This window comes from Penaeus monodon, chromosome 39 (genome assembly GCF_015228065.2).
Source record: "Penaeus monodon isolate SGIC_2016 chromosome 39, NSTDA_Pmon_1, whole genome shotgun sequence".
Taxonomy (NCBI): Eukaryota; Metazoa; Arthropoda; class Malacostraca; order Decapoda; family Penaeidae; genus Penaeus; species Penaeus monodon.
In genome coordinates this window covers 6,872,690-6,897,689 of record NC_051424.1, presented here as the reverse complement: position 1 = coordinate 6,897,689, position 25,000 = coordinate 6,872,690, and the positions used below count along the sequence as shown (strand labels likewise).

The 25,000-nt window shown below is 39.0% G+C and overlaps 2 protein-coding genes across 3 annotated transcripts in view; one reads left to right on the top strand and one right to left on the bottom strand.

Annotated features, from left to right (window-relative positions):
* LOC119597706 (cullin-1-like) overlaps positions 1-10,520 on the top strand; it is a 23,620-nt gene extending 13,100 nt beyond the window's left edge. The window contains exons 3-18 of the mRNA XM_037947311.1: positions 245-319; positions 505-657; positions 899-976; positions 1,088-1,228; positions 1,358-1,457; positions 2,362-2,516; positions 2,948-3,141; positions 3,995-4,094; positions 4,331-4,591; positions 4,721-4,903; positions 5,206-5,355; positions 5,537-5,655; positions 5,771-5,855; positions 6,475-6,657; positions 6,872-7,042; positions 7,171-10,520. Coding sequence (XP_037803239.1) covers positions 245-319; positions 505-657; positions 899-976; positions 1,088-1,228; positions 1,358-1,457; positions 2,362-2,516; positions 2,948-3,141; positions 3,995-4,094; positions 4,331-4,591; positions 4,721-4,903; positions 5,206-5,355; positions 5,537-5,655; positions 5,771-5,855; positions 6,475-6,657; positions 6,872-7,042; positions 7,171-7,251 — 2,229 coding nt within the window. The 3' untranslated portion in view covers positions 7,252-10,520. The remainder of the gene's footprint in view (positions 1-244; positions 320-504; positions 658-898; positions 977-1,087; positions 1,229-1,357; positions 1,458-2,361; positions 2,517-2,947; positions 3,142-3,994; positions 4,095-4,330; positions 4,592-4,720; positions 4,904-5,205; positions 5,356-5,536; positions 5,656-5,770; positions 5,856-6,474; positions 6,658-6,871; positions 7,043-7,170) is intronic.
* A 387-nt stretch (positions 10,521-10,907) lies between these two features.
* On the bottom strand, positions 10,908-24,126 carry LOC119597707 (ubiquitin carboxyl-terminal hydrolase 1-like). 2 transcript variants are annotated; one of them, XM_037947312.1, is made up of 10 exons: positions 24,026-24,126; positions 20,211-20,395; positions 19,192-19,460; positions 18,842-18,991; positions 17,923-18,157; positions 17,473-17,632; positions 17,030-17,216; positions 16,104-16,327; positions 15,789-15,980; positions 10,908-15,559 (listed from the first exon to the last, which is right to left on the bottom strand). In XM_037947312.1, the coding sequence occupies exons 2-10, from the start codon at positions 20,388-20,390 to the stop codon at positions 15,408-15,410; spliced, it is 1,749 nt and encodes a 582-aa protein (XP_037803240.1). In that variant the 5' UTR covers positions 20,391-20,395; positions 24,026-24,126; the 3' UTR covers positions 10,908-15,407. The 2 variants fall into 2 exon arrangements, with proteins under 2 accessions (XP_037803240.1, XP_037803241.1); XM_037947313.1 differs by having other exon boundaries at positions 17,473-17,611.
* Positions 24,127-25,000: the final 874 nt, after the last annotated feature.

Below are 25,000 nucleotides of genomic sequence, written 5' to 3'. Positions count from 1 at the left end.
TTGTTGCTCCATTCTTCGTTTGTTCATTGATGGTGCATACTTTTAAGAATAATCTCATGAATGCCATCTCTCCACCTAGTTCTTCTTATACTTTTTTCTTTTCTCTTCTTTTCTTTTTTGATGGTTATGAAACAAGTTTGTGAAACCTTGAATTCAAGTTCTGATTGATAAGTTATTGTGTTTATATTTTTTGGTATAGCTATTTTCTGACTAATGGGAAAATGGCTTTGTTTTTCCTTCTCAGGTCTACAATAGCCAAGAGATGTCTAGGCCTCGATACATGCAGTTATACACACATGTCTATAACTACTGCACATCGGTAAGGAACTAATTTGCCAAGGATTTTTACACTAAAATTATATGTATGTATATGTGTATATGGTAGGAAATTTCCTTTGTATAATATTATCCTCCACTATGGCTTATCCATGGGACTTTGTGTGGTGTTCAGGTATGTTTTTGAGCAGATTTTATGCTTGACCTTCCTGTTTGTCCCATGCACAGGTTCACCAACAGTCGACCAAAACAGGCAGCAGTGGAGGCGGTCCTCGCGTCAAAAAGAGCACTGCAGCTGGCGGAGGAGCACAGTTCGTGGGTCTCGAACTTTACAAACGCCTTAAAGACTTTTTAAAGACATATCTCCTCACACTCATGAAAGTAAGTCATAGTGTTGCCTGTCTTGTGTTTAAAATGTTGAGAGTAAGTTGGCTGCTTGTGATGAAAAGTACCTCAGTTGTTACTTTGGAAAGATTGTGCTGAATATGTCAAATGGGTTGATTACTTTTTATAGAATGGAAGTGTATGCCATGCTCTTGTCCTTAGAGAAATTATGTAGCTTTCCAATTAATGGTTCTGCACATAAATTCAAATGACTAACAGTCTTGATTACCTATAACAGGATGGAGTGGACCTGATGGACGAGGAGGTACTTCGGTTTTACACAAAGCAGTGGGAGGAATATCAGTTCTCCAGTAAGGTTAGTATCATTTGCTGATTGTCAAAAGTGACCATTGAAGAATTCTTATCTCTATATGATCAGTATGAACTTTTGGTAAGTGACTGATTTATATGTTTTCTCCCTGACCAGGTGCTGAATGGTGTGTGTGCTTATCTAAATCGTCATTGGGTGAAGCGAGAATGTGATGAGGGACACAAGGGTATCTATGAAATCTATCAGCTTGCCCTGGTTACGTGGCGAGATCACTTATTCCAGCCACTTAATAAACAGGTTTGTAGTGATGGTGATACTCTGGGGCATAAACAGAAATTTTTTTTATGGTGTTGTTTTGAATTATGGCTCAGATGGCTCATTGTTACTTTGTGTACATACTAATATGAATGTGTTTTGTTCTTTTAGGTTACAAATGCCGTCTTAAAACTTATTGAACGAGAAAGAAATGGAGAAACAATAAATACGAGACTGGTGTCGGGTGTTATGAACTGCTATGTTGAACTAGGTAAGGTCCAGGTGCTGTGCTTCTAATAGACTATTTAAAGCATAGGGGATAAGATAAACAAAAGTTAATTTTTTTCTTGTCTGTGTAGTGATAGGAATTTGTTAAATCATATATGAAGTAAAATTTTGGGTTACTGATAATTCTAAGAGACTTACTGGGAATCAGCCTATTTTGATGGAGTGGTACTTTAACCCTTTCCTGACGGGTAGTATTCATATTGGCCCGGGCCCCGCTGCCGGGGGCTTATATCGTTGCTCTAGGATGCGCGACCACTCATGCCAAATACCAGCATCCCATGCCGTTTCTTCGTAATACTACGAAGTTATGTTGTATTTTCAGTTTTCATTATTTCTAAGTTCTACTTGCTAATTCTGATAATCAGATGAAGGGTTTTTTGTTGTTAATAATCCTTTAATCTTATTGCAGTAGAAATGAAAACAGTGTGATCAGGACTGTGATCGGTGTTGCTGCTTTTGATTGTTTTTTTTTTTCTTGTTGCATGTAAAATGAGTCTTAAAACAGGTAAAGGATCAATAGGCAGAAAGTTAATTATTTTGCTGATGTTGATAAGAATAATTGGATCTCAACCATATAGCAATGCAATGTATGATACTGCCCCGATCTAGGTCCTACATGGGAATCAGGCCTTTTATGATGCAAGGATGGTTAACCTCTTATAGCTGGGCATGCCTATAGCCATCATGAAAAGCGAACTCATCATGATGGGTATGACTGTAGGCGTCGTGACTCAATAAAGCAAGTTGAGTGGGAAGTTCTGCTATACGTAGTGGACTCCCCAGCCAAATGGCTAGATGGTTCCCAGAAGTCACCGGAATGAGTGATACCCAGAGATTTTTGTTGCCATTATTGTAGGGTTAAGCTACATTATTTTTATATTTAAAAGGTCTCAATGAAGATGAACCAAGTGCAAGAGGCCAGAATCTGTCTGTGTACCGAGAGTCCTTTGAAAATACCTTCCTGGAGGACACAGAAAGGTTCTACACAAGGGAAAGCACAGAGTTCTTACGAAACAACCCAGTCACTGAATACATGAAAAAGGTAAAAGAACATATCTTACCTCTGTTGAGTTGTTAGTTATAGTTATAAGATTTAAAAATGAAACTTGTTCCTGTTACAACAAAGGATGGAATTTCTGAGATGAGAAGTGTTATTAATTACAGATACATTGGATGTAATGCATGCACTTCTATTATATTAAATGGCTACATATTTAGCTTATTTGAGAAAGTAGATTTTAATCAAACTAAACTGCATATCAGAGAGCAGATATACTTTCATACACTTTAGTATACTGTACTTTTGATGCATGGTACTGTAATAGAAAGTGTCTTTAAATTGTGAGCAGTTCATAATATATACCTATATCCAATTTTGGATATTAGATTTAGAAAAATTCCTCCAAAGTAAAAAACAAAAAATCCATTTTGAAAGTGATGAACAATTTTGGTGAACAAATTGATTGCTTTCAGGCTGAGACGAGACTGCTTGAGGAGCAGCGGAGAGTCCAGGTGTACCTCCACGAGACAACCCTTGAGAAGTTAGGGAAGACGTGTGAGAAGGTGCTCATCGAGAAGCACCTCGAGATTTTCCACAATGAGTTCCAGCACTTGCTGAATGATGACAAGAATGAGGACCTTGCTAGGATGTATCAGCTTGTGTCGAGGTGTGTAGTTACCTCTTCCTTTACTGTCTGATTGCTCTCACCATCTGTCATGTCCGGTTTTGCTCTGCTGTTTCTTTTTTCCAGCTATTTCTTCTTTCTTTTTATTTTTTCTCCCTGTTTTCTTTATCCCCCCCCCCCCCCACTTACTTCAGATGTATTCATTTTTAATTCATTCTTCTATTTTCTCTATTAATTTTTAGACCATTAAGCTGTTGATGCTGGAAGTACATAAAGGCATATATTGTCTGCTGTGGTTTTGTGTAAACATTGTTTGTGTACATATAGATGGTTCCTCAAATGCTCAATCACCGAGGAGTCAGTATCAGGACTACCTCATCATTGCATTCCATTCCTTGAATTCTTGAAAGAGTTTTTATTTTCATTACTGTTATTATTTTGAAAATGTTATAATAATGATAATGATAACGATAATAATAATAACATTGTTGACAGTGGTGGTAATAGTAATAGACATCTTTTTTCTCTAAAAATCAAGGAATGGGGTAAGCAGGTGAGAACAGATTAGCTAGCTATGTGTAAATAAAATTAATGATACAAAACCACAGTGCATGCCCTTAGAACCATTGAGTTAAAGACCAAAGTATTGTAGTGTTATTTTCTCATTGAAACTTAGAAAAGGTGAACCCACATAATTATATTCTTAATGTAAGGCCTAGATTGTGGAATGATTTTCATCAATGTTTTTTAAACTTAGGTGTGGCACAGTGTTATATTAGAAGGCTTTAGGATTTGTTTCTTCAGCCTTAAGAGAAATTTGAATTTAATAATGTTGGAAGTGATGCACATTGTTTTCTACAGTAAACCAGAGACTGTACTGAAACTTTTCACACAGAATACCTGATGGTTTGCGGGAGTTGCGAACACTTCTGGAGCAACATATTACAAACCAGGGTCTGGCTGCCATTGACCGTTGTGGAGAGACGGCAGTCAATGTAAGTTTTCAAAAGACTTCTTTTTTTTCTTTTCATATAGAAGTTTTGTGAGTAACAGTTTCACAGGTGGGAAGATTAAGTATAGTTTTTATACATGTTTCCTGATAAATGCATGCGTAATGTTGCTGCCTGGCTATTGTTTCAATAACCCAAGGCACAATGACTTGAAGAGATGTCAAACACTATTAAGTTTCTCTTGTGTGGTCTAACTTTGGTCATTCTGTCTCTACCCACAGGACCCCAAAGTTTACGTCCAGACAATCCTAGAAGTCCACCGCAAGTACAATTCTCTGGTGCTGACGGCGTTCAACAACGACACAGGCTTTGTGGCTGCCTTGGACAAAGCTTGTGGTCGCTTCATCAACAACAACAATGTCACCAAGCACCCAAATTCCTCTTCAAAGTCTCCAGAGCTTCTGGCCAAGTACTGTGATTTGCTACTTAAGAAGTCCTCCAAGAACCCTGAGGAGGCAGAGTTAGAAGATACGCTTAATCAGGTAGGCAGAGAGTCAGAATTAGCTTTCAGTTGGGTATTTCTGTATTCTAAATTGAACACATGGTAAAGCTGCAAGTCATGTCTTGTCTGGCGAAGTTTATGCGCATTCTATTTTCCTCCATTTTCACAGGTGATGATTGTCTTTAAGTACATAGAAGATAAGGATGTATTCCAGAAGTTCTATAGTAAGATGTTAGCCAAGAGATTGGTCCAGCACATGTCTGCCAGTGATGACGCTGAAGCCTCCATGATATCCAAGCTGAAGCAGGCGTGTGGTTTCGAATATACCTCTAAGCTACAACGCATGTTCCAGGTAAAGAGGAAATGTGTCTCACTTGGGTGTATTATGAGTGAGTGGGTGGTATGAAAGTCTTGGAATGAGAGGTATCAATTACATGTTTACGGGCTGTTATGGTGACCTCTGTTGGTTTCTGTGAATTGCTTCAAATTCTGCTGCTCAAGTGGAGCAGATCAACCTGCAAACTTCATGGAAGTGAATGTCTTTTGTATATAGATTATGGTGTAGTATCTTTTGTAACTCGATTTAGAAATATACTTTCCTGTCATAAGATTTCAAAACACTAATTTTAAAAAATGTCCTTTTTTCCCTAACAGGATATTGGGGTCTCGAAGGATCTCAATGATCAGTTTAGGAAACATCTCATCAGCAGTAACGAACCTCTGGACCTCGACTTCTCCATCCAGGTGCTCTCGTCAGGGTCATGGCCCTTCCAGCAGTCACAGAGCTTTACGTTACCCCATGAGGTGAGTGTAAGGGCCCCTATACCTCTGGGATAGAACTGTTATGTTAAATATTTAGGATATGGAGTTTGCTGAGAAACCTTAAAAACATTCTCTTGGATAAACAATATTTGTGTGCAGAATCAAAGGTCTTGATTTATCAACACTGTTTTGCATTTGTAAAATTAATCTCTTGTTTTAACAGCTGGAGCGCAGTGTATCAAGATTCACCACGTTCTACTCCAGTCAACACAGTGGTCGAAAGTTGAATTGGTTATTCCACCTTTCAAAGGGAGAAATTGTCACAAATTGCTTCAAGAATAGGTAAGAAACTTGATCCTTCATTGATTGATATGATATCTATTTGAGATTCTTGTCTTTATGAAGCTTCAATCAAGGTCTGATTATTGGTACATTCAATGTTTTGTCTTTTATTTAGGTATACCCTACAAGCCTCAACATTTCAAATGGCTGTCCTACTACAGTTTAACAATGCTGTATCATGGACAGTTGGACATCTACAGGTAGGCCTAAATGAAGATTAATATGGTATTTGGTTATTTTTTAAGCACCAGATTGATAATTTTATTAAGAAAATTTTATCAATTGTATTTGAGGAAAAATCCAGTAAAGAACATGTATTCTGGGGTTAAATTGGTCTTACCCCATCAATGACCGTATCAGAGAGCTTGTCATTGACTCCAGTGATTTCTGGCAACCGTCCTGCCATTTGGCCTGGGAGTCCACTACACGTAGCAGAACTTTCCGCTCGACTCGCTCTAGAGTGTCGCAGCGGCTGTAACTGCTGTACCTGGCATGACGAGTTGGTTTGTTATGATGGCTGTAGGCGTGGCCAAGCAGATACAGGATAAGTCCATTGGCTGTATATTACCAATCAGCTACAGTATGAAAAATTAATACTGCTAATGGGTACATGCTAATGATAAAAAAAATGCAAGCAGCTATTTTTTATATAAAGATATTTTTGCACTTGTATATTATCATCTCAGGAAAAGCAAATGTATTTGTTTTTTGCCATTTTAGAATGTGGATTCCCGATTGCAAAAATGAACATCATGTATTTAGAGTATTTTAATACTTCCCTTCATTAATGACAATATTAATGAAAAATTACCTTGGCAGGAAATGACAGGCATATCCTTAGAGATCCTGCAGCAGGTTGTCCAGATTCTTCTCAAGTGCAAGCTCCTCATCTCCGAGGATGAGGAGGACATCTCCCCAGACTCCAGAGTCAATCTGTTCCTGGGATATAAGAATAAGAAACTCAGAGTAAACATCAATGTACCAATGAAGACAGAAATGAAGGTGTGTGGCTGAGAAACTTTGTGGTATTTGTTGTTTGAAAATGAGTCTTAAATTTATTCTCTCCTCCTTCCACTTTTATTCTTGCTTTTTTTTATTTCTTCGGTTATACCTGTATCCAAATTTTTTTCTGTCCTTTTCTGTGATATTCCCTATCCATTTCATTTCTTATCTCTCTTCCATTCCTCCTAAAGCATGTATGGTCCTCCCTTCACAGATTGAACAAGAACTGACCCATAAACACATAGAGGAGGACCGCAAGCTCCTCATTCAGGCTGCCATTGTGCGCATCATGAAGATGAGGAAAGTATGTAAGCATCAGCAGCTGCTCATGGAAGTCCTGAATCAGCTGACTCCCAGGTTCAAGCCTCGGGTCCCAACTATAAAGGTGAGGCTCTTCCCAGGGATGCATGGGTCTTCAGTGAGGGGTTATGGGATAATTGAGTGATATTTTAGAGTGATATACTATTATGAAAATGGTTCAATATCAAGATTGTAATGCCAAATCTCTTTCAGCGCTGCATTGACATCCTGATCGAGAAGGAGTACTTAGAGAGAATAGATGGCCAGAAGGACACCTACAGTTACCTCGCGTAAAACTGGAGGCTGCAGCATTGCAAGAGGAATCATTATTTTGCCGAACACACTGCAAATATCAGCTGTGCTAGGCCCAACCTGCCGTAGCTCTCAAAGAGAAAATGATAACCATAATCTGAGCCTCGCGATACACTCATGCTAAGGCTTGCATTTTGCTGACTGGATCACTCGTATTGCATGTCATCCTTGCTCATTTAGCCCTTCTTTGCGTGTGGGCTTGGCACCTCACAGCCCAGCCCTCCTGCTTCAACATACCCCTTTCTGTTTAGATTGTATTTTTATCACACAGGTATTAGAGCCATCCATCTCAATTTAGACTGTTGTACATTTCCATCATCACAATGATAGCTGTAATAATAATAATGGAGAGACTGATGGTATTAAGGAGTACTATTAGAATATAGTACTTATCACCATAGTCATCATTGCTAATTATAAGTGTTGTTGTGATGATTGCCTACTTTCTGGTTATTTGGATGATTATTATTGTTATTATCATAATCATTACTATTATTATTATTATTATTATTTTACTTGAATTTAGGATAAGTTCATAGTCGCCATATCATGATATACATTCTAGGAAGTGATTCACATGTGATCAGACCAGCAAATGTCAAGCATTAGGAAATACTTAACAATATATCTGTCTTTGTGTTGTGAACTGGAAAGTGAGTTAACAAGAATGCGATTCTCGTCTATACTAAGTCCAAGATAAGGATACTCACTGCGACCCAAGGACGCACCCGGGTGTTTGCTTATTCTTCAAAAGAAAAAAAAAAAAGAAAATACATAAAAAAATGTTCCAGTGTCAAGCTTTGAGATTTGTACATTGTAGCCAAGTGGCTTCTCCTTGCTGCTTAATGTCTGAGCATTTTTTTTTCTTAATTTTTTTTTTCAATTTTTTTTTTTTTTTTTTTTTTTTTTAACTTGTTTCTCCATTTCCTTCTGCCCTTCCCCCCCCCCCCCCCTCTTTAAGTCTTTCATGTCTTCATTAGGGGAGAAAAAAGTTAGAGATCCAACTCTGTAGGATTTTAGGGCATTGGACCAAGATTGATCTGTCGTCTGTCAGTCACAGCAAATCGATGCAGGTAATCCACACATTTTCCTGTCATCGATGTCCTTTTTTAAAGTAATATACCAACTTTTTTTTTTCTCTTGTTTGTGCAGAGGGATCTCTAAAAAGGTGTGCATTGACTGGGTATTGCTCTCCCTGTACCAGCTGTCCCCCGGCAATGCAGTGTGATATTTTAGCTATCCTGTGCCACAGATCACGACCTCACCTCTGCCACTTATTATGCTCTTTCTGTGATCTGCTGAAGGAGGTGGCCTGGCATCTAGCATTTATAGAGTGCTCTGTACTCTCCAGGGCATGTTAGGTAGAAGCATATGAAAACAAAGCAAGGAAAATGATGTCTATATATATTGTTTGAGTTACCCATATTAGTAAAAAAGAAAAAAAAAGAAAAAAATGTATAGCCTGATTGTCTACAGACAGTTTTACTTCTCAACCCTAATTGTTGAATTGTCCCGGAATTTAACAAATAAAATGTAATTAAATTAAACTTTGTTTCTTGCTACATTTTTGTCATCATCAAATAGCTTTTTATGAATATAGTATTTACTGAATGAAAATGGTTGCCAGTAATTGAGGGTAACTTGACTGACTTATCAGGTATCATAGAGATGTTGCATCTACAGTAATCTACTTGTATTGCAACAGAGTTGCTGCAAATAACAAGTTTTACACTTCTCAAAAATGTCTATAAAGGCAGTACATGGTCCACTGTTTCAGGGAAATATGTTCAAATTACAAGCATTTTTTTTTTGCAAGTTAAAGAATTGTTCTCACTGCACTGAGTAAATGTTTGGGGGGTTTTAAGTAAATCATTGGCAATGTCAACATGTAACTAATAGTTTAACCCACTTAGTCTTTCAGATAAGCAAAATCAAGTTCTTTTTTATTATCACCCCTTTTTTTATGATAAACATAATAACTGATCTGTTGGTCATTAACACTTAAATAGGTGTAAAATTACCATTATAATTCCTTCTGTTTACTTTTTTACATAGAAGTATTAAAGTTAAAATGACGGATTAATTTTTGTAATCTATATTGGTGAGTCTTAAGTGACCACACTAAGCACTCCATATACCAATACCTTTTGGGGCTGTGGCAAGCAATCACTCCAGTATATATTGTATATTAGAATGCTTGCATGACATATATATCATGTAATGCTATTACAAGCCGTCTATAAATATCAAAATGATAATTTGAAAATATCTGTAGGACACCTTCTGTATGGAAGAAGTTAGTATACCAATTTTATATATTTCTTGAGATACATTGCATTTTTTTTTTCTTCATCCATGTATTTTTTCTTGGCTTTAGTATCATCTGTAGTGGCACATCCAGTGCCATTCTCTGGGCACTGTTTAGGGTTCTTATAATCACATCAGTTAGGGAGAAGTTTGCATCGCCAGGATGTAGGGGCAAAAGTGTTCCTTCAATTGCAGATTTTACAAGTAGAAGTGTCACCTCTTGGTTGTGTTGTAGGAAGAATTTGCTACCATGTGGACAATATATTAACCCTCTTCCATACCCGAGGACAGTTTAGTGCCTCCTGCTACACGTGGGCTCACCCGTGTACAGGAATGTTTCACATTTCCTGCTCATGAACTTTTTACCCAGTTCTGCCACCATCCAAGGGCATGGGGGCTGCTTTATGTTAGGTTTGTGATGTATTTAGCCTCTATTTTCTGTAGGTACACATATTCAGTGGGGGTCTATGTTTCATTTCTTTGTGCGAGGGATTTTATGCGGTTTACTGGTATATCACCCCCTCAGCTCTCTGTTTACAGGTATTTTAAACTTGTAATGATGAAAAAAAGTGAAGTGAAGTGTTACCGAGTGAGATTGTGTTTGATCTTGTGTACATAATGGTGTTTGCCGAAGATAAAAAGGCAGTTTTCGACACTGTACCATCCTGATGTTGCTAAATGTGAAAGCACTAATATAATATCCACTATATATATATATAGGATATGTTCTTGCAGCAACTTCACATGGTACTCTATGCAGATAGCTCCACTGTATCAAGTCAAGAATTTATAACGCAGGTCGTGAGGGAAGGAGCATCATTGCTGTAAATACTGTAGAGTTTTTATGTAAACCTTAATGCTATAGTACCAACAATTTTTTTTTTTTGTTCTAGGATACCATTTTCTGTTGGCTTACGGGATAGAATAAATTATTTGATGTTTAAGATGTTTTGTTTTATTTTTATTCTTTCCTAAATCTAACAGTCTTACTCAGTCTCTTTATGATGGGTTTTGTGGTATACATTGTACAAGGAAAATGGAGGCTGAAGTAGTACACTGAATATGTATATATCAGTATCTATATCTTTTATATACTTATAATGAGTTGGAAATATGCTGGTTGCCTGATTGTCTAGCATTACCAATTTAAATAAGTAGAATGGTAGAAAGAGGATAACCAGCCAAAAGAAATGAATTGGATTTGTTGCAAGGCACTTCTGTTTGTAATCTTAGTACAAATAACACCAATACAGGATGATACGAACTGACCCCTAACAAACAAAAGATCTCAGAAGTAGTGTCATGTGTATGCTTGAAAGTAAACAAAAATCTTCCCCCAGGTTGACACACTTTATTATACTATGTACAAGAGAGGATGGAGATAAAGAGAAGAAAAGGAATCCTCAGAGAAAGAGAACTCAAAAAAATAAATGAAAAAAAAATGGTCCTCAGGTGCTTGTGGGTCAGGTACGTTATTCAAAGAACTACAATGAGCAAATATGCAGGTACTCCATCACAATCAAGAGACATGGTGTGAGAGAAGCATGTAGCAAATAGGTTCCTGCTCTGCCTTGGTCATCTGCTTCCTGACTTGTTCAAGCAATAAAAAAAAAAAAAAATCCATTTAGTAAATTTTGTCAGAGGTGGAAAAAAAAAACAAGACAGGATACACAAAGCATTTGGTCTACTATTGCAGAATTAGAATGGCTCAGTAATACAACCAACCTTTTAATTTTGCATTTTCATTTGGAAATCCCACCTGTAAATGCCATGTTCACCTACATGTATCTGCTATGTACATTACTGTGGCTTTTCATTTAACTAAATTGTATTTGAATCCGGCTTGAAAATGCTTACCAACATTGTACACAATTTTGACTTGAATTATCTTCAAATAATAAAGGTATAAGCAATGAGGATAGTTTCATACATCTAGAAAACAAAGAACAGAATGAAAAGTTCAAGCCAACTGAAGTAGAAACATTTACTTGATGTACAATTTTTAAGAAGTGAATCGTTTCACTCAAAAGCAAAATTAATAATAACACTCTGAAGACCTGTGGCTTAAGTTTGCTGAAAGTTAACTTGTACACATTTAGACATAGAATAATAACAATTATAATAATGATAACTAATTAATAATCACTTCAGGACGGATAACAAACATTCACAAACATGAACTGGATAATGTGATGAGACAAATGCTGCATGGCAGGTATGGAATGCAGGGATACACATAAATGGGGAACTGGAAATGGGTGTGTAATAAGAGAAGGCATGTCCCAACAGCAACAAAGAGACTAGCTGTGAAGCACGACCAACCACTTCTCAGCAGTCCTTGGTGTGAAGCTTTGGCTCTGATGGTGTACTGCTTGGCAACTATGAGCTGTAACAGAGAGTCATGACCAATACTGTGGTGTGCAAGACAGCCATCCACTGCTGTTAGATAATTGTTAACCCAAGTTACAAACTGGCATTTGAGGTAATGTTAACTTCTGTTATCAAAACCCTGTTGGTCGACAGCCAGTATATTTTTGCTTTTTTTTTTGTTTGTTTAAATCTATGTACAATATCTCCACAATCCCTACAATAAAATAATGTTGAACATGTAAGCAAATGTCTATGAAGAAAGTGCACATATGCTAAATAAATACCATTATAGCAGAAGATCCCAATGATGAACTTGAAAATAATATATGGTCCTCAAGCTACAATCTGTCCATAAATATGAAGCTAATTATATGCCTTGCACTGGCTAAAATTCAACTACTGCTAAGAACACTAGCCAGTGCAAAAATAAGATGGACTTAAACTACGGTAACCTAAACCTGGAAGACAATGATTTCCCACAGATTACTGGTGGCAAAATTTTGATGCTGAAAGTAGCCTGAAACAATATCCATATTCTTGTTGAACTGACTTTTTTTTTCTTTTAATAATCTCTTACATCACATAACTGACTCCCTGAGGCTACCCCTTCTCTGAAATCACAGGCTCTACAGTAATAACATATTATGTATAACTTTCCTTTTTGTCAATTGTACAATGCAACACTTATACAACTGTGATCCTGGAGCCTAGTTGAAGTTTCTGCAACACTTAACACCAGATCTGTGCCTTCATCATTGCAACATAAATATGGAAAAGACTGGGGAAGAAAAATGAATACCTTGTCACTTTAGAAATGAAAATTTCTATTTTTCTCCAATATTGTTATTTACCTGCAAATGGACAAGAGGAAGAACCATGATTTGCAACTTGCTTAATGTCCCATGCAAAGGGACATTTACTGCAGAGCCTAAAGCAACTGCAATGCAATGAATAATTAACTCAAAAGATGATAGTTCACATCACAGCTTTCAGTTACCAAAAAGTAAGACAATAGAAAGGCCAATAATAATGTCAAAAGAATCCTCATAGTCTTCCTCTTCTCTGAAATTTACTTTAAAGGAGAGCATTAAGAAACCCTTTCCTTCTCATTTTTCTTAAACAAGAGCTTTTGAAAACTTGTTCCTTGAGTGCTTTACGGTGTTGTCCTGCAGCAAGTCAGTTTTGGGAGAATTTTCAATGTATGTTGCAACAAAGGTTTTAGAATTTTGCTTTAGTTTAGTGAATTCTATCCATCCTAGATGAACAAGCTTTCCCCCATAAATTATGCTATTCAACAATGCACTGTAGTAGTAGTAGCTAATGAATATACAAGATGAGCATCTCCATAATCAAGCCAAACTTCCATCTATTTCTAGTCTGGTATCAAAATTGTAACTGATTATCTTAGCCAAAGCTTTATAATGATCCATAAAAAAAAAACAGTTGCATAATCACACTGAAAGAGGAGTCTGTGTTTCATTCAGGACGTGTTTCAGAGATTGATCCTACGGTACAAGCAAGTTGTTTCGGAATGTAAGTCGCTTTGAACCTTGCCTCTTGCAACTGCCAGTAACAATGTTGTTACAGTGTCCATGAGACAAAAGTTCTGCAGTTCCTTAACAGGAAAACCTTTTTATGCCATTGAAAAAAGCAGGGTCTCTACAAACAGCATTTTCTTGGGCTGGACGATTTAGAGACAAAAGATGAAAAAAACCACTGCATGTGCAGCTGGCTACCCATTAATGGCTAACATGATAGATCACCTGTTTAGATGATGTGACCTTCAGGGCTATAGAAACAATTGTTAAGGGTGCACTAATGTGATATAACAATGACAAGATGCAATACACCTGATGTAACAATTTTAGAAACAGCACAACAGATAAAAGTGCATTTCAATACATATATGCATCACGTTGAAATTCATGTCACTGGGGTACAACATGGGAATATGTTTTCCACTGGTATAAAAAGGTGAAGTTATTCTAGCAGCAACTTGGCTGCCAAAATTCATTTCAGAAGTTTTCCACAATGGGATTGGGAGTGTTCCCATACTGTCCATGTGGTAGAATAAAACTCTACAGTAAAGCCTGTCTATAAAAGAGTAGTTTTCAAACCACAAATATGCTCATGGCATGATGTGGGAGTATTCCAACCATTTCATAATAACATTTGTAGGTCTTTCCTCCCGTCTCTTAAAAAAAAGAAAAAAAGAGAGAGAAAAAAAAAGCTCTTTTTGTGAAAAGCCACCTAGTAATCATGACCAGTGATCACTAGTTCATCTCAGTATGACAAAAAATCTAATATAAAAATATATTAAGAAACTTTGTATTTACAAGAGAACACTACAGTAAACAACAGGGTAATCTTTGTGCTAAGCATTGCTCGACTTGCACTTCCAGTATCTAGCCTGCCCCTCCTCCCACCCCAACAAGTACAGGGACTTTGTGTTGTAAAGACACAAATTTGTTTGGGCTAAAGTGATCTATTTTCTGGCTGTGCTACATATATATATATAAATAACTTTTTTTTAGTTTTTTTTTTTTGGATATATTTTTTAAAGAAATGTGATTTTAACATTTTCTCTCTCTATAGGCCCCTCATAACCATTAACTGAAAGAAAGGATGACTACATCCCACTGATATGAAGTCATTACTTTTTTAAAGTCATTACTTCTTTTAAAATAACAGAAAAGCATAAATTCTCCTTTTCCTTCAACCTAGTAATGTTCCATCTACACTTTTTTCCTTGTAACTTTCACATATATTTTCTTGTGATATCAAATAAAAAATTTCTTTTTCCCCAAATTGCTTCCATTCACTGGCTTCACCACTGGATAAATAAAAGAGAAAAAGAAGAAGAAACATTTCCATTCTGTTTGTTCCAAAAAATTAAAATCCTCTACCAAAAAGGAGAACCAAACCTGAATGAGTCCTGCCCGTGTCTGTAAGCAGTGTACTCTACCTGCAACCTCTTCTGACCTCTACTCTCTCACTTATTGACAAGTGTGTATGCTGCCTTTCCTTTGGAGGCTTGCCCTGCCCTCCCACTAGGTTGGACAATCTCTATCACTGTGAAAGTTTGGCGTAGGCACCGGTACCCTTGAGAGAATAGCGTTGTTTAGGTCTTCCTATGAGCAGAACCTGATGTTGGAGGTAGTGAGTGGGTGCTTGGTGGCTGTCTATCACTTTCTTTTTCATTCCCTCTCTTGGGGAATGCAGGCACTATCCTCACCTCTGAGGTTGAGCTTCAGAAAGACATGGGAAATATTGGCAGTCATTTTTTCACTATTTCATACTGCATCATCTTTGTGACCATACCTCTTACTGTCACACGCTAAAATTCCCTAAGAGACACATAATTACGCATCACCCAAGCGCATTTGGGCATCCCAGAAGGAAGAGCTTGAGATGATGAGATGAGACCTTGGATGCAATGCAACCTAGCATCTGCCAGGGGATCAGAGACGTGAGTAGAAGAGAAGGTACGGGGTGATGATAGTGGTCCGCATCATGTCACTCACTTCTGCTGCGCTTACGAGTTTGATCTTCTCATCATCACACTCAAGCCACAGACTCTCCCTCTCACTGCTTTTACCATCCTCCTCTATGTCTGCAATAATGGAAAAAATGAATAATTAAATTTTACTTACATTGTCTCTGCATGCTCTAGGTTTCTTACTTTCTTGTGCATTAACTCTAACAGATCAGAGATCGATTCTACATTAAAGTGAGCTTCAAAAAAGAAGAAGAAGAAGAAACAGAAGCAGCAGAAGAAGAAGAAGAAGAAAAAAAGCCAAATGTCATTTCCTTGAGAAGAAAGCCCCATGTCCTCAACATACCCATGTGGCCATTCAGTCCTGACAGTGGACGTATGTGATCGAGCTGCAGACCACAACACTTGATCCACTGACACTCCACTTTGGTGCTGCTTACTGGCTGTGAAAAAACTGGCTGAGAAGGTGGTGCAACCTGCTGCTCTGGGCATCTTGATGAATCTAGTGCACTCAGACGCACAAAAGACAAGTAGTGTCCTGGTGGAAGAAAATGAAATTTTTAAAATTTCAAGTAAGACTTCGCTGAGAATAATCCGTAACATATCATGGTAAAGGGCTGGTAATATCTTAGTGGAAGAAATAAAAGACCACAGATCTGACCTGAGGAGAGGGTGGCACCCAAGTGGCAGACAACTGCTGTCAAGTGGTATGGCAGGTGGCCTGAACTGAGTTTGCTACTGGAACTGGGTTTGGATCCTTTGTCATCCCTGGCCAGCTCCATCAGAGCCTGCTTTTTGATCTGCTCCGTGAGGCATCCCCGACAGAAGCAGGACAACTCTAAGGGTGCTGGCATGGCCTCACTGCACTTGGCGGTAAACATATTCCTGAAGGGAGAGAGGAACCTGTCATGGAAGCAGTTCTGGCATCCTCATTATCTTCTAGCAATCCTTCCAAGTAGTTACGAGAATCTATTTGAATTTCTGGTCTCTCCTATATTGTCATATTCAACTCTTTGGACATCTAGTATGTAACTAGATTTTTCTTCCAAACAGCTTCTTACTTAGTCAACAGGTTAATATTTTGGGCAGTTTCTTTTGCTGTTATAAAAAGTAGCAATTTCCCTGAAAAAGTATCACAACATTCACAAGCACTAAATCTACACAAGAGTTTATAATACTTAAGAACTGTTTCAGGTTAAAAATCCAAATTTTCAAAGGAGGAGAATATCTACAAGAGATGAACAAATCAGCTACTTTGCAGGTGTCATCACCTACATGAACTGTTAAGAAACTTTAGGTTTCAGTTTTCAAATTGATGAGTTTTGTAATTCTAATATTTTTGTGTGGTACTTAGACAGAATGAAAATACATTTAAAAGTCTTTCATTTAAAGGAAAAAATGTTTTTCATAAATAATTCCATAGTAAACATGTTAGGTCATCCTCTTTCCAAGTTTTTTCAAGACACCTAAGAATCATCCCAGGATATACAAAGGTAACCTGTGATTTTAAATATTTCAAGATCACTGCACTAAAAACACCAAGGAGTCTACGTGCAAGCTTTCTTGAATATCCCTGTCCCTCCTCACCTGTGGTAGGAGCTAAAGCGCTTAACATGGATGACAAGGTGGTGTGGCAACTGGGAGTAGTGGACCGAGCGACGTGCCTCGTTGTGGTGGAAACAGTGGTCACACCAGTACTTGTTGTTGTCGCGCAGACATTCCTCCTCACACAGTGCTGACATAAACACCTGAGGTTCACTCACGTTCTCGTCCTCTGTGTAAGACAATTGTTATATGTAATACATCTGGATCTACAATCTATAAGCATATCTTACAGCATAAGTACTCTTACACCTTTGAGTTTGAAGAAAACAACAACAAATAAACACATACTGTACAAGCTTTCTTACAACTATATATAAAAGTAAGAGAAGAAATTGAGAGGACAACTGCAAACCAAACAAGAAATAACACTGGTTTGAAAAGAACATCATTAGATCCTAAAGCAAAAGTACACCATTAAGGCTTACCGTCAAAGTCGGCCTTGGTCTTGACAGGAACACAGACCTCAAGGAAGTTCTCTTCCCGTCCTGTCACCTGCTCGCACTCGGAGCAACACGTCTCAAGGCACATTCGCCCTACAAATTTTGAGCCTACAACATCAACAGCCTGTGGAGAGGAACAGGGTAACTGTTTCAAATAAGACTGAATGCTTTTAAAGGGTCAGTTTTTTTGTTTCCTCAGTTGTAATGTTTTGTATATCCTCACTGAGTATATCTTCAAATTATTACCTATTTCTTTTTTACTATACAGATAACAGTAAAAAATAAAGGCATACACTAGAAATACATAAAATAATGTAACAGTAAATAATAATAATAAAAAAACAATCTTGATAAAAATGAAAAACATTCACAATCCTTTTACACTACAAGACATGAGCTTCCACAGAGCCTCTACATCCCTCTGCCTCCACTCACCTTGCTGGAGTCCTCCTCTATCGCCTGAATCCTTTCCGACCTGCGGCGTAATCTCTTAGGCTCTGGGAACCCTGGCTCCTCCTCCTGCTCCATCTTGGATGCCTCTGGCCCTAACACCCCATTAGGCTTGCCCTGACGTAAGTCCTGAGGCAGGTGGCACAGCTGATCAAGGAGACAGTGAAGCAGCTCGTGGGCATCCTGTTGCCGGTTCCCCTCGAACATTGGGTTTACCACTCTGGGGGTGGCACAAAGGAGGGAGCGTCAGTCCAATGAAGCAGTTATAAATTGATAAACATAAATCCTCATGCAATGAGAAGATACTTTAACAGGTTAAGTCTGAGAATGTTTTCATATTTCATAAGCATGTCCCAATTGAAAATGTGCCAAATGCAGTGCCTGATGTTGCAGGGGGAGGCTGATTAGGACAGAATGAGAAAATAATGATTCCAACACTGACTGCAACCACACACACACTCTGCTACATCATGACAAGTACAATGGCAGCAGAGGGTAAAATTTGTGAATTATTCAAAACGTATTTTTCTTTCCTTCCATTATCTTTGTGGGGGTGGAGATTTCAAATTCTGAAAACAAGGTTGCACTGGCAATTAACAGGGATATAAAAAATTGGATATTTTACAAAGGCTAAAGTTGGAAAAAAAAACCCCAGTAACATTGCTTATACACAAAAGCCTATAATCTCTAAATATCTTCTTGATGGTTTAGAGGGAAAACAGGTGTCTTTCTTCCACATGCATACTCCATGGTTCACTGAGAAACAATGTGGCGTGTTCCATTCTCCTTGTTGTGGGATGGAATTCTCATAGAATCAATTGACTTCTTTCAAAGTATAACAAAATCATGCTACATTTTCCCTGGATTAAAGTCCCTATGTCAGATGTGAGTCCACTCGTTTTACCTGAGAGCTTCTAAAAAATCGTAGGGCTGGAAGGCTGGAATCCGCTTGCTCTCTGACAGTCCTCGCTCCTCCTGGCCAAGACTCACGAAGACACGATGTAACTCTGACAGGAACTGAATGCGCTGATCCAGGTTGGCATCACTCTGATTGCTGCAGAGAAATAAATAAATACAGAAAACATGAATAGTGAAAATATGAAAGTAAGACACAAAAATGTAGGATACAAAATATGTTATCACAGCTTCACATACAAAAAAGGACAGGCAGTGCTATTACTGCTATCTTTCATTTTCATTCCCCTTCTCTATAAAAGCAGACTCAGAAGCCCTTGGCCCTACAAGTAGACCCACCCTGCGGCCTGGAGGTGCATGTGAAGATGGTGCAGGTCATGGGTGAAGCCTGGGAGGAATCTCAGGGCATACAAGACAGAGTTGAGGAAGCAGGTGTTGCCAAGGTTGGCCAGGGGACAAACTCCTGTGACCCGTCCTCCACCGTTCCCCAGTTCTCCTGTGCTTGCCCCAAGGCTTCCACTGGCCTGGGAGGAGCCTCCACTTGTACGCCGACTGCTGCTGTTTGTTGCATTCCTCCCCAGGCTCATTTTGCGCAGCATTGGTGGTGTCTGCAGGAAAAAGAGAGAGAGAGAGAGCCTTGGATCAGATAAAGAAGTCCCAACAAAATGGTATACTACCTTAACCCATAACTGACGGGTAGCATTCATAGAGGCCGGGGCCTCACTGCCGGGGCTTATATCGTTGCCCTAGCATGCGCGACCACTCATGCCAAATACCAGCATCCCATGCCGTTTCTTCGTAATACTACGAAGATATGTTGTATTTTCAATTTTCATTATTTTTTACAGTCTCTACTTGCCAAACTTCCTGATAAATCGAGACTGAAGGGTATTTTTGTTGTTATATAGACTCCATAGTTGATCATTATTCGGTCTATAGTCCAAATAAAATAAGCAGTGTGCGGCATCATGGAGTTGAAATCGTCAGTTTGTTGCATTTTTTTTGTTTGTTGCATGGTAAAAATGAGAAAGTGTTAAAACCAACTTAATCACACTTTCACTGGCAGAAAAATAATCTTTTGCAGTGATTGTAACAAAAAAAAAACTCATGGCATGTCCATACATACTCTATGGCATGTGCGTACGTGCCCCAGGCAGATGGTCCCGCCATGCCATGGCATGTGCGTACATGCCACCCGTCGGCAATGGGTTAAAAAGAAGATAAAGAAGAAAAAGAAGAATTTTTTTTAAAAACCAAAATACATTCACTTTGGGTCCTACCAACAATATATCAGTATGAACAGGAACAATGTGAAGCCACCATCATACGGTCTCTCCTGTAACGGCATTCATACTCACTTTATTTCTGTCGTCCGTGTCACTTGAGCTGGAGGTGCGAAAGCGATGGCTGGTTCTCGGCTCTGGGGCCGGAGAGATGTCGGAGTTGAGGGCTCGTTTGCGACCTTGCCGGAGCGACAGACGCGATGACTTGCCGCTCCCTTGCGTCGAGCCCTCTCCCATGTTGTCCAGCGCAGTCATGGTAGCTGAAAAAGCCAGAGAAAGTGATGTGAAAGTGATCAGAATAAGATTAATTAGACCCCTCCCCTCTTTTTTTTATTTTTTTTATTTTTTACACTGGCTAAACTAATAATGGCAAAGGCACAGTGAACTCTTAGAAAAGGGTCTTGTCAGAGCAACAAATTGAAATATGGAAGGAATTCTGAATTAGAATATTATCCCCAAAAATTTACCGTACAATAAAAGATGAACACTCTATTGCTACTAATACAAGAAAAATGACAAAATGACTGAAGTTTCCACAAAAGAAAAGGAAAAGAATGCAAAAATACAATTCATCTTCATCTAGAATATGAAAGTAAAGGAAACCTAGGATCTATTTTTCAGATATATTGCTGACAGCTTTCAATTCAACTCTTCAGAGACAGGTTAAAGGTAACTAACGCATTACCATATTTTCAATAAATCTACATTTGACGAAGCTGTGTTTTGTAACATAAAAATAACAATTCAATAACTGAATTTTGTCTTCATGTTCTATGTCATCTCTCTCTCTCTCTCTCTCTCTCTCTCATTGTCCTTCTCCCCCCACCCTCTCTCTTTCTTTCCTTCTCCTCTCTCTCACTCTCTCCTCTCTCTCTCTCTCTCTCTCTACATCCCTCTCTCTCTCTCTCGTTCTCTCGCTCTCTCTCTCTCTCTCTCCCCCCCCCCCTCTCTCTCTCTCTCTCTCCTTCTCCCCCCCCCCCTCTCTCTCTCTCTCTCTCTCTCTCTCCTCTCTCTCTCTCCTCTCCTCCTCCTCTTTTCTCTCTCTCTCTTTCTCTCTCTCTCCTTCTCCCCTCTCTCTCTCTCTCTCTCTCCTTCTCTCTCTCTCTCTCTCTCTCTCCCTCTCTCTCTCCCTCTCTCTCTTCTCCTCTCTCTCTCTCTCTCTCCTCTTTTCCTCTCTTCTCCTCTCTCTCTCTCTCTCTCTCTCTCTCCCTCCCTCTCTCTCTCTCTCTCTCCTCTCTCTCTCTCTCTCCTCTCTCTCTCTTCTCTCTCTCTCTCTCTCTCTCCTCTCTCCTCTCTCTCTCCTCTCCTCTCCCCTCTCTCCCTCTCCTCTCCCTCCTCTCTCTCTCTCTCTCCTCCTCTTCTCTTCTCTCTCTCTCTCCTCTCTCTCTCTCCCCTCTTTCTCTCTCTCTCCCCCCTCTCTTCCTCTCTCTCCCCCCCTCTCTTCCTCTCTCTCCCCCACTCTCTTCCTCTCTCTCCCCCACTCTTTCTCTCTCTCTCTCCCTCTCTCTCTCTCTCTCTCTCTTTCTCTCTCTCTCTCTTCCTCTCTCTTTCTCTCCCCCCCCCCTTTCTCTCTCTCCCCTCTCTCTATCTCCTCTCTCTCTCTCCCTCTCATCTCTCTCTCGTCTCCTCCTTCTCTCTCTTCTCTCTCTTCTCTCTCTCTTCTATCTCTCTTATCTCTATCTCTCTGTATCCCTATATCTCTCATATCCCTATACTTCTGTATCCTATATCTCTCCGATCCCCTAATCTCTCTATCCTATATCTCCTGTTCCTATATCCTCTGTTCCTTATCTCTCGTATCCCTATCTCCTGTACCCTATCTCTCCGTATCCCTTATCTCTCTCCCTTTTATTTCTCTCTGTCTTTGTCTCTCATAATTTTCTTTGGTAGTATTAGCTTTTTACAGTTTAGATATTCTACTGTATGATAACTATGTAACATAACAGCATGAGACTTATATATGTGTAGTACCATTAATACTGATGCTCTGCAGACAGGCGCACATAGAATTACATTTGGTATATTTAGAAATGCACAGTAATTGTTGATAGATTGTCTCCTTGTCTTTAATTTAAGAGAGAGAGAGAGAGAGAGAGGAGAGAGAGAGAGAGAGAGAGAGAGAGAGAGAGAGAGAGAGAGAGAGAGAGAGAGAGAGAGACTCAGACAGACAGACAGACAGACACAGACACACACACACACACACAGAGGGAGGGAGGGAGGGTGGGAGAGAGAGAGAAAGAGGAAGAGAGAGAAAGAGGAAGAGAGAGAAAGAGGAAGAGAGAGAAAGAAAAAGAGAGAGAAAGAAAAAGAGAGAGAGAAAGAAAAAGAGAGAAAGAAAAAAAGAAAGAAAGAAAAGAGAGAGAAAGAGAAAGAGAGAGAGAGAGTGGAAGATAGAAAGAAAATCTCCAGGTAAGTGTATCTCTATGTGCATTTGATCACAACAATAATGGTTCTAATAATCTTGGCCCTAATAGTAGGGGAGAGCATGGAGATAAATGAGCTGTGCAGAATACATATGATATGAGAGTTAATATATTATTAGTACAAGGTGGCTGTGCCCTCTAACACCCCTCCTGTGGCAGAGCGACAACCCTCCAACCCTCTCCTTAAAACAGTAAGAATTCTTAATGTATCCATGGAACACAAGTTCCCTGCATTTTATAATGTAGAGTATGTTTTGACTCCCTGTAGTCAGTCCTATGCTTCATCTTGGTGTAAATGATAGGATAGGGGTTGGGGGTCGCACAAGGCAGTCACTTCCTTACATGATTCAGTAATTTAACCCCACAGTTTCCCGGAAACCTTCATGCTTGCCTTTCCTATCAGGGACAAATTTGTTAGGTATTGGGGGGGGGGGGGGTTCTGTTGCAAAATTCCTACTTATTTGAGTAGTAAAGGATGAAAATCCATCAGTATTGTCATAATCAGGTGCATTATAGTCTTCCGAACATTTAGTGAAACCACATCCACTATGAGGGAGTTGTATTAGGGTCCTTTGGTGGCTAGCGGAGTGTCCCTCAATGGATGTAAAAATGTGGCAAAATTGAAAGTGTATCTTAGGGACTCCATGTTTCTGGCGCCCAAGCAAAGGCCAGTCAACTTTTACCGCACATCTTTTAGCACGCCATAGAGCTTCGGCTAGTGCCTTGGGGAGGGAGTCTGAAAGCTCGAACTTGTCAGAATATACACGAGGGAGATTTGTCATCTTTGGCTAGAGCAACAGTAGGAGGAGAGAAAAAAAGCAAAAACAAAAAACAATACTGCATGATGCTGTGCTACGCTGCCACCAATATCATCACTAAAAATGGCTTCCTTAAACTAAATGCACCAATTACTTCTCAAACATGTTATCTAATACCAAGGTTGTTAGTATTCACAATTCAGACATTTATTGAAGACACATCAAGCATTCAACTTTGGGAAATTTTATGTAGCCTTTATGTGACTAATTAATATTGATAATTGTTTTATGATTTCCTATTCACTCTTTATTCCTTCTGCTTTAGATGTCTTTGATTTATCTCTTCTTTTTCCTAATATTCCTTCTGAAATTTCCACTTTCCGCCTCAGTCCGGCTTTAATATTTACCCTTTTTTTTTTTTTTTTAATCTTTAATATCGTTATGAACTGTTTCCTATCTTTATCATATCTCTTCTCTCTTCTATCTTTGGATCCTCCGTTTCTCCCCATCTGCACGTCTTCTCATCTTTCCACTTCCTGTCACCTCTCTCTTCCTCTTCCCTCTTCCGCTCCCTTTTCGCCTCTCTTCCTCTTCCCTCTTCCGCTATCATTCACCCCTCTTCCTCTTCCTCCTTCCAACCTCCCTCCCTCCCTTTCTTCTTCTACTCCTTCCCTCCTCTTCCTCTCTCCCATTCCCCCCCTTCTCTCACCTGGAACGAGGAAGTCATGCAGATAAAGTGATAAAGAGGAGACAAGAAGAGCGTGTGGTCCTCCACCTCCGCCACAACAACAACAACAAAAACAACAACAACAATGACAACAACAGAGCTCGTTCACATCCGCCTCGGGTCGAACTCCGCCGCCGGGGGATGTGAACGAGGCGGATTTGCTTCCCATTCAATATCTTTCTATAATGGGTTATATATATACATTTTTATTATTATTATTATATATATTATCTATTTTTTCTTGTAATTACTGAAAGGTTATTGGAAAGGATGTGGTGTTCGAGGTCTGACGATGGGAGATGTAAAACATATGATTATTATTTTTGTATTTTTTTTTCTTTTAATACCAGTTGTCACTATGGGCAGTTTATGCATTATTTATATACCTTTTTCGAATTATCGGTAACGTTTTTAGAATGTGAGTGTAATAAAAAGTATTATCTATATCCTTAAAAGTTGCATTCTGCTTTAAATTCAGTGTAAGAATGTCCAACCCCCCCCCCCCAAAAAAAAAAAAAAAAAAAAAAAAAAAAAACACGTTTTAGAAATATAAATATCACGTGAACGAACACAAAATTCAAATTGACGTGTAAGCCATCAAATGAAATTATCGGCTTTAATGGATCTGAGCCAACGGCAATCAAGTTGCCACTTTAAAAAAAGTAACCAATTGAATAAACACACACACACACACACACACACACCACACACACACACACACACACACACACACACACACACAACACACACACACACACACACACACACACACACACACACACACACATACCCACTTGCAAGTACAGGTGAACAAATACGAGCGTCATTGACATTTCACTCTTGCATGCGCACCACTGCATGCAAATCAAAGAACGCAAAATCTTGCAATGTGCTATCCATGATTGATATTGCTTAGACAAAGTAATGCAAGGATATTGCATGGGTCTGTTCACCGTT

Coding starts and splice junctions, on each gene's coding strand:
- LOC119597707 (XM_037947312.1), bottom strand. CDS start 20,390: ATGACTGCGCTGGACAACATGGGAGAGGGCTCGACGCAAGGGAGCGGC. Junction 17,217..17,472: donor GACCAAGGCCGACTTTGACG/GTAAGCCTTAAT, acceptor TGTCTTACACAG/AGGACGAGAACGTGAGTGAA. Junction 16,328..17,029: donor CGCTTTAGCTCCTACCACAG/GTGAGGAGGGAC, acceptor CTCTCCCTTCAG/GAATATGTTTACCGCCAAGT.